The 9,800-nt window shown below is 38.7% G+C and overlaps 1 protein-coding gene across 18 annotated transcripts in view; it reads left to right on the forward strand.

Moving 5' to 3' along the window:
• The window catches only part of Ssdp (Sequence-specific single-stranded DNA-binding protein), a 575,744-nt gene that overhangs the window by 489,113 nt on the left and 76,831 nt on the right, over positions 1-9,800 (forward strand). For 13 of the 18 annotated variants that reach the window (XM_076205593.1, XM_076205599.1, XM_076205606.1 and 10 more), the window contains one exon: positions 7,052-7,072. The exons of the other annotated variants lie outside the window; for them this stretch is intronic. In XM_076205593.1, coding sequence (XP_076061708.1) covers positions 7,052-7,072 — 21 coding nt within the window. The remainder of the gene's footprint in view (positions 1-7,051; positions 7,073-9,800) is intronic. 18 annotated transcript variants of the gene reach the window in all.

A 9,800-nucleotide genomic window follows, 5' to 3' on the forward strand; every position in this document is an offset into this window, starting at 1 on the left:
ATTGAGAGAAGCAAGTAAATGCCTTGGGGGATTAAAAAGTGTAATGAGAAATAGACATTTGGGAATGGATGCTAAGAGGAGAGATTGTATGATGTAGTGATTATGCCAACAGCACTATGGAGCAGAAACATGGAACATAGAGGAAGAGTTTAAATGAGTTTGAGAAGTATGGTAGGAGTTACAAGGTTGGATAAAGTGAGAATGAGGAGGTGAGGTGGAGAGTGGTTGTGGTAAAATGGGAGATAGGGTTGATGAAAGGGTATTGGGATGGTTTGGACACATGGGAAGAATGAGTGAAGAAAGATTAGTAAAAGAGGTGTAGAAGGCAAAGGTGGATGGAGTGAACACAAGGGGATGACTGAGGTTGAGATGGATGGATGGGTTGAAAGGGGCATTGAGCAAGAAGGGGATGTCTGTTGAGGAAGGCAGAAGATAGGGATGAGTGGAGAATGGCTGTGTATGGATGATATGGTGATGCATGGGAGTGGGTGGGGGATAGGGGTAAGAAGTGGTCATGTGTGAATGATATTTTGATGAAGCCTGAAGTGATTTCTCCCAGTCTTCATTGTTACTGCATGAGGGGACAGAGGGGAGTTGCCAATTAAATGAATTAGCCTTGTTGTGGATGTGTGGTGTCTTGCTGCATTGTTACCAACCCAGGGTGATGGGTGAGATGCAGGGATGACCTGTCATACAGGAGGAGCCAAGATGGGAGGGAGGGATGGGGAGGGGTGGTGAATGGGGGTGGAATGGGTGGGAGTGGAATTATGCCTTTTGACTGGCTACCTCCCTGTAAGGGGGAAAAAGCCTTTGGTATATGTATGTATGTATGCACATGATCATATCCTTCCACTTCTTTCTTCTCCAGAATACTGTTGCATATTCCAGGCTAGGCTCGGGTTACTGTGGTTTTAATGTGTTTACCATGTCTGTGTTGATTTCATTGATTTCATCTAAAAGTTATCCCAAGATCCATATCTCTAACCTCTCTCTCTCTCTCTCTCTCTCTCTCTCTCTCTCTCTTTCTCTCTCTCTTTCAGTTTACCAAGATTGTCCTCTCTCTCTCTACCAAACTACATTCCACCACATTTGCTTGGGTAGACAACCATTTGCAATTTTATTTGTTTTTAATGTTCAGATTTTGTAGTACTGATGAATCTATCTCTCTCTCTCTTTCTGTCTCCATCTCCCTCTTTCCCTCTTTCCATCTTTTCATGGTATTGCATGCTGTTTCAATTCAGGGTGTACAGAATTGGACTGGCAGGATACACCAGATGCTCAAGGTATAGCCATCACATGCAAAACTCGGGTCACCAAGTACCACATTGTCATGGGCTGAACCAGTGGACATGGCCATTTTCCTAGTGATCATGGGTCTCCTGTAAGAAAAAACATGCAATGGATTAATTCATCCCTCATGTTTTCTTGCATTCACCTGTTTGGTCTTGTACTTCTTCAGTTTTTTTTTTTCTTTCTTTTTGAAGTACAGTCAAAGCCCTTGTATCCGGCACCAATGGGGCCGAAGACGTACCGGATACGAGAAAATGCCGGATACGGGAAGGGATATTAAAAAAAATACATTTATTTACATTGTTCTTTTACTTATTAATAGATATTAATTCGCTTTAATAATAAACACATCCACATATCTATATATTGTAAATTCTATCAGTATAGAGTAAATCCAATCAATATACATCAGTTATAATCATCACAGCATTACCAGTTATCTAATTCATCATCTGATAATTTTACGACGGAGTTGTGAATGGCCGCGTTCAGTGTTGGTGGCTGAGAGGGTGCATTCACCTCTACACTCGAGTTTTCTTTCACTAAATTTTGTACCAACTTTCATAAAATATATGATGTCTCTGCTTAGAATTTTTTCCTCTTTGTTTGTGCACTGTTCTACAAATTTCACAAACACTGCTAGACCCTTCGCTACATCCTTCCACGACACTTTCATCTCAGGGTTGTCTTCTTCACTATCTGCCTCTGTCGTTTTCGCGTGTTCATCGGGAAGTGATTGTAAAATTTCATCATCACTAAGTGAGAATGTTGCTGCTCGGTCACTGTCCATATCTACACAAACTTGTATCGCTTCGTCACTAATGCAAAGTTTAGCGCGACAACCCATCTTTCAATTCTTTCACCACCGATTCTTTCTTGCCGATGGAAAACCCTCAAATTTCTTATTCCCTTCCTGATCTTCAAACATTATTTGCGAATATGATTTTCTCTAACGTCGCATTAGAGTTTGTTGTTTTTCATCCTCCCAAGCTAGCGATTCCATAAAAATAGCATCTTTAGCATTAAGCCTACGTTGGAATTCGGAAATGCTACCGCCCTCAAAATAAACTAGTTTGCGCATAGAACTTTTCCGATAATTCTTTTTAAAGTTTTGAATCACTCCTTGATCCGTGGGCTGGATCACACTTGTTACGTTCGGCGGTAAATACACAATAGAAATGTTTCCATTGCTCAGTTCCTCAGCTTTACTGTTGTCGAGTAGGAGAATAAATTTGCTGTCCTCTAGAAGTCTTTTCGTTTTTTCATTTTCTTTCACTGATGGGACAAACACATGCTTGAGCCAGTTCATGAATGTTTCTGAGTCCATCCATGGGTTATTTTGTGGACGACCCAATGCCGTATTCTTCCTTTAGTATTTTTCTATTTTTGCCTTTCTTCAATCTTCTACATATATCCACCTCCTTCTGCTTAAGTGAAAGCACCACTGAGAAACCCTGGTGGCGGCGAGAGCAACTACAACCACGCGCAGGGATTTTAAACACACGCGGGATTTTTTTTTTTTTTTTTTTTTATACGTCTATCTTTATCACAATTTTTCGATTTTCGTGAAAAATATGCCGGTTATTTGAAGTGCCGGATACAAGAAGGCTGGATACCAGGGCTTTTACTGTATAAATTTGGGTTTGTGAAGACACGTACAGGCATGAATGAAAAAAGTAGAACAGGCCAGTTGGAGGTGTGTTCAAGTTATGAGATTTAATGGAAATGTCCATAGAGAATGGACAAAACTATGGTGCAGGGAGTGAGAAAAGGAAAAGGTGTGTAAATGGGGGAATGAAGCCAAATGAGCGCATGTTCAGAATGTCATACCTGGTAGGTCAAGTTTCTCTAAGCTTGGAATTTCTTTTTTTCATGGTTCATTCAAATTGTAAGCTTGACCACCATACCTCTTTGTGGTCAGTTGGATCAAGGTTATAGGTAACTGTCATTTCTAAATAGATTTTTTATTTTCTTTAATTCATGTTTCCTAGTGTTGAAGATATTTCTACCTGTTTTTTCTCTCTCAACTTTAGTATCACAGTATAGTTGTAGGCTTTTCATTCTGTTTTGTTATTTTTGGATCCCTAACTTTTTTTAGGGTAGTACATTTGATGTTTATGAATTTCCATTGTTTTCCAGTCCTCATTTCAATACAAGTATTGTGCACTTTATAATGCATAGGTGTACAACATTTTATGTACATGATTGGTTTATTTTAATATCCTCATATTGCTATACCCAGCATAATATCTACAAAATGGCAGCAAAGAGCATCCAGGCTTCCAAAGGCAAATTAGAATAAGGACACTGAAAGAATAGAGGCCTCACCTCAGAAATAGTAACATTGTTCACTCTGGTCAACCATGAAAAGAAAATGCCCTACAGTGAAGTTAAACAGTCAGACCCTTACATTAGAAAATAATCCAACCATTCTAGACCTCATTTTTAACACTCATATGACCTTCAGGCCATACATAAAAAAATTCTGATAGTATGAATCAAAAGAAAATAAACCTACTAAATGAATTGCAAAATTGGGCTGTGGACAGAAGAAACTAATTAGTCAACAGACCACTCATAAGAACTACACTTGAATGTTTCCACAGCATGGTTTCTAGCAATCAGCAAAACATGGATAATCTATAAAATATATACTATGGAGCATTGAGAATGATAACAGGATGCACCAAAAACCACCCCAATAAAAGATGTGTACTTGGAAACCAAAATCCTCCCATAGTATGTCATATGAACATTATAGATGCACACGTCTATACTAGAACCTTCAACCCTTACTCACACATCCCATTACATCACACAAGCACAACCAACTAAGTAATTCCAACATCGCACTGCCTAATCATGCTTCTCTGCACCCCCTCCAAAGTCATTGAATGCCTCATACTTCAACTCATCACACCACACCCCTTTGCTGAATCACAACACTCTTGTAGGCCACTACACTCCACAAACACACTTCTGATAAACCTCACACAAAGAATTTTAGATGGCATCAATTCAGATAGGCCCTATCACAGAACGCTTTTCATAACGGACATTAGTAAAGCTTTTGATGCTATCCCTTGCCATAATCTAACAAACAAAATATATAATACAGACATGCATAATAACACCATTAAGAATGGAGTACCACAGGGCTCAGTTCTATCCCCCACACTCTTTAATTTGTACATGCATGATATACTCACACCAGACACCTCAGAAATACAAATCTCTTCTTACATAGATGACATAACAATTACATGTACACATTGTAACACACAGTAGCAGAAATAATACAGCCATACCTTGATACAGTCAACACATGGTTCATTACAGACTCAAAATAGCCCCAGCCAAATCTACAACAAAACTTCTTACCAACTGTACAAAAGAACACAGATACATACTTCATCTCTATATTAACAACACTCTAATACCACACATACCAAAAATTCTTGGTGTAACATATGATACATCCATGTCATTCAAACAACACATCACAAACATAAAATATAAATGCATATCTAGACGTAATGCACTTAAATAAATCACTGGAACAACATTTGTACTAAACAAACTAATACTACAGTATACAAACAATGCATATGCTCAGTGATGAATTATGTGAGTCCTGCATGGGCACCTAATCTCAGTGAGACATGCCTCAACACCCTTCAGACCATACCAAACAAAGCCCTAAAAATAATTACAGGCTGCACAAATACAACACCTACAAGCCATCTACACTATGAAAAAAAGTCCTCAAAGTCAAGGATCACCTTGACATGAGAGGCACACAAACACTTGCTGCAGCCTCCACAAACAAAGCACACCTGCTACACTATATAGCAGAACACCCACACACACCAAGAAACATAAAAAAAATCCAGATATCTATATCACACACAAATACTCTCTTCTCTTCCTCCAAAACCACCAAATACCAGCCTCTGAAAACATATCACTCACTGCTCCATTAACACCCTAAAAGACAACACATTGCTGCATGCCAGACCCCCTGATATCCATCCCTCTGAATCCTCTCTCCCATGAAAGGACAGAGTCCACCTGGCCAGACTGCGATGTGGCCACCATCCAGCCCTTCTAAGCTACCAGAAGGGACTGGATGATTGCATTGTGGACAACTGCCCAGGATGTAACTCTTCACACCTATACTATTGAACACACAATGGAAAACTACATTATACACAATTATGCATGCAAACAACACAACATACACTCAAAGGATTTGTGGGAAAACCCCATTCCAGCCATGGCATTCCTTGGGGAGACAGGACTGCTCGGACAGACAGTGTAGGGAATGACAGCAACAACAACTGAACATGAAAAAAAGCTTACTGCTCAAACATATATAACCTACCACCTCTACCATACAATACATCCACACAAAAGCATATTCCCAACCATATCACAAAACATGCTCTTCAAGATGACTACACTCCTCCCTCCATTTAAGAATGCTCCATATACGAATTTTCGCTCTATTGAACAAAAAATTGTACCAAAAATCGAAATACGAACTAAAAATTCGCCATAACGAATAAAATCCTGTTGAAAAAAATACTGTATTTTTAAATCATATTAAAAAAGAAAATTATTTTTACATCATAAATATTAAAAAAAACAACTGACATATGTCCAGGTAAACAAAAAATAATAAAATAAAAGTGAAAATAGATACGTACGTACTGAGAAAGAACCAATCGCCCAGTTTGTTATTGTTTTCAAAACGACGCCGTGTACTGCTCGGTCTACTCACTTGGTCTCGGTTAATTGTGGATTATTAGCATTATTTCAAGTGACATTGTGCCTCCTAAGCATTATTATCTACTTTGCATATTAATATTTTGTGTCTGTATGTAATTAGCAGAGAACAGTATTCAAGATTATGCATATTTAATGATGTGATGACTTTATAGGGACAAGAAATTTGTTTGTAAGAACCTATTTCGCATAATATAATGGGTTTATATGGGAAAAAAGTGCTCAATTTAAGTATATTTTATATATGAACGTTTTTTCAAGAACGTAACTAATTCGTAAGTCATGGGAGGAGTGTACTAAATTTTCTCTTTAGAGAAACAAGACCCACACAGAAAACACTGAACACCTTATCCTACATTGCCCCTAAATACTAACACAATATTTCTTCCCCAAGTGGCTCGGTCTGTTCATTGGCTGTTGTTGGTTACTTGGGAGCCATGGGTCTTCTACAAGAGAGATAATGGACAAATATCTAAAAGGTATCATTTGCTAGACCAGGAAAAAGTGACAATCACGAAATACAAACTTTCATCACCATCAATAACTTTTGTCTCTTTCATAACAATTAAAATCACTCTATTGTACATGTCACATGTTATTATTTCCAATTAAGATATGGCATTTATTGCTCTGCCATATTACCATTATCCATCAATCAGTCCATTGCCTCAGGTTGCTCTTGCAAAAGACCTGCATCCTCCAAGAAGTCACCAACAGCCTGTGGCAGGAACATAAATTGCTTGTAGAGAAGATATTGTGTTGTATGGGGAATCCTAGTGTGGGGCATGATAGTGTGAGGTGTTCTTGTCTTCTGTGTAGTGGTTACATCTGAGGCAGTTTAAATCTGTGGCCAGGCCTATTGTCATTATATGTGCTTCTATGTTATGGGTATTAATTTTCAATATTTTAATCACATTTTAATTTGATGTGTTTTTGTTAATTTTATAATATTTTTCTTTCTGGGGTCTTCAAGAGAGTTGGTGTGTCATACAAGGTGTGTATAGGCAATCTAGTACTGGTCACCTCTAACCCCAAGGTCTACAAAAACAAAAGTGGGAGGGTATTTTTAAATGCGTGTTTTATGGTGGGCAATGCAAGATGTATGCAGACAGTTCTCTGTTAGTTGGAACAGTTGGTGCAGAAAATTTCTGATTAACCCCTTGAATATGACACCTACATAGGCATCATGAGGTGTGAGTGAGTATATGAGGATGCCAGCATCAGTTTCCTGATTATATTTTGTAATTGTAGCTGAGTGACCCCCATATTCTGTGAACAGGCTTGATTGTGTTTTCTGTGGTTACAAACATTCTGGGCGAGAGAGAACAAATATAACAGCTTTAACTTTATATTCTATGTTGCTCGTATTGTGATCCATCATCATACATCAAGCAGGTAATGTGCACAAATATTTGATTCATACTGAAGAATTTAATGGATTTTCCAACCGCAGGAATTTTTTTGGCTTCCAAAAGTGCTCTGTGTGATGAAGTCCACAGCCATGGAAAGAGAAACCAAAGATATGGACAACCCAAGTGACTGATTACATGCACACACACATACACACACAAGATTTTAAGAAAAAACTTGATGCTGAACAATACAAAATGGGTCACCATGAACATAGCTCGCTTGCTGTATAATACAACTAGGTAAATACATATATATATATATAATATATATATTTTAACAACCACAATGCACTTTAATTCTAAGCCATCAACATTGGGAGACTGAATGGAGGCCGACATGCAGAAATTGAAATGTGGTTCTGCCAAGGACTCAAACTCAGCGATCACATGACAAGTGCCGTAGTAACTTACCAACTACGCTATCAAGAGTTCAAGTCCTTGGCAGAACCACATTTCAATTTCTGCATGTTGGCCTCCATTCGGTCACCCGATGTTGATGGCTTAGAATTAAAGTGCATTGTGGTTGTTAAAATGTATCTCTAATCATTGGGACCCATTCAGTGTTGTAGATATATATACATATATATACATGTATATATATATATATATATATATATACATACATATATATATATGTATATATATATATTCCAACCAGAACTCTAAGGTTTGGGTCTTTTAATGTGTGGGTGTGGTACAGATGAGAGTAAAAGGGAAGAGATAGGGAATATGTTCATGAGAAGAAAAATTAATGTGTTGGCACTGAGTGAAACTAGTTGAAAGGGAGGGGTGAGTTTGAGTTTGGGAGTGGAGTAGGAAGGATCTCAGGAGTGAAGAGAGGATGAGGGAAAGAAGGGGTGGCTATATTAGTAAGTGAAGAGATAAGCAAATGATGGAGTGGAAGGAGGTTTCTTCAAGGTTAACCTCTTCACTCCGGGGCACATCGCGCGCGTCTGGCAGCATTAGCTGCCCGACGTGCGATGTTGCGTCATAATAATCGCATTATAAAAAATAAAGTCGGTGCTCGATCGTTCATTCTCTTTCACCTGTGTATTTTGATAACCATAGAAAATATGATGAAGCCAGTTTAGAGAGAATGGAAGTTACTTAGGTATGACTACAATAAATATAATCAAGATGTCGACATCGGCATCATCGAGTGCCCACTTGCTCCTCATGCCGCCTACGTAGGCGTCACCGTATGGAAGTGGTTAATGTGGATGAAGGTGAAACTGGGAAGGGAGATGTGGGTCTTTGTAAGTGCATATGAGCCTGGTAATGAGAAGAGAGTAGAGGAAGGGGAGGCTTTTTGGGTAGATTTAAATGAGTGCATAGAGGTTTTAGGGAGAAATGTCAATGTAGTGGCATTGGGAAATCTCATTGCTATGGTAGGAGATGAACCAATAGACAAAGTGGTTGGGAGATGTGGAGTTCATGAAAAACTCGTAGTGGAGAGTTTATGGTGGAGATGTGTCTAGAGAGTTGATGATAGCTAACACAATGTTTAGGAAATAGGTCAAGCATAAATATACATGGGGGATGGTGGTGGATGGAAGGGTGGTAGATAGGGCTTCAATAGACTAGTGGTAACTAGGAGAAGAGTAGGAAGAGTTTTGGATGTACATGTGCTTAGGGGAGAGAGTGGGGGAATATCAAATAATTTTTTGGTGGAAGGTGAGTTGAGAGTGGAGGGTAGGTGGAGAAAGAGGAAAAGGACAAAAGGTAGGGAGGTGCTTAGATTAAACTGTCTAAATGAGAAAGAAAAAGAGGAATAAAAGAGGAAGCTGAGACAAGAGTGGGAGGGTGTGAAAGAGTAGAACTAGGAGTGGAGGAGGAATGGGGATGTTTCAAGGAGCCACAAGATGTGCAAAGATGGTGTGTGGAACAAGGAGGACAGGAGGGTAGCGAGTAGTGGGATGATGAAGCAAAGAAGGTTGTAGAAGAGAAGAAATGAGCATTCACAGATTGATTACAAGATAGGATGAGTGAATCACATGAGAAGTACAAAAAAAAAAGAGAAAGCACAAGATAAATGAGATCAGATATGAAATAGGTGAAGAGTATGAAAAAATTTTGAAAGTAAAAAAAGAAGATGCTTTGGAAGGAAATTAAGAGAGGAAGGGGAGATGAATCAAGAAGAGAAAAGGTAAAAGTTGCAGATGGAGAGATGATAATGGAAGAGACGGCAGTAAGAGGAAGATTGACAGAGGATTAGGAGGGAAAGGTAGTTGCAATGGGAGGCACTGAGAAAATGACAATAGTGAATGAGGAAAATGGAGAAATAAGAAAAGATGAGGTGAAAGTAGTTAT

The sequence above is a fragment of the Oratosquilla oratoria genome, chromosome 22 (genome assembly GCF_046742065.1).
Source record: "Oratosquilla oratoria isolate Oo_2021 chromosome 22, ASM4674206v1, whole genome shotgun sequence".
NCBI classification, from domain to species: Eukaryota; Metazoa; Arthropoda; class Malacostraca; order Stomatopoda; family Squillidae; genus Oratosquilla; species Oratosquilla oratoria.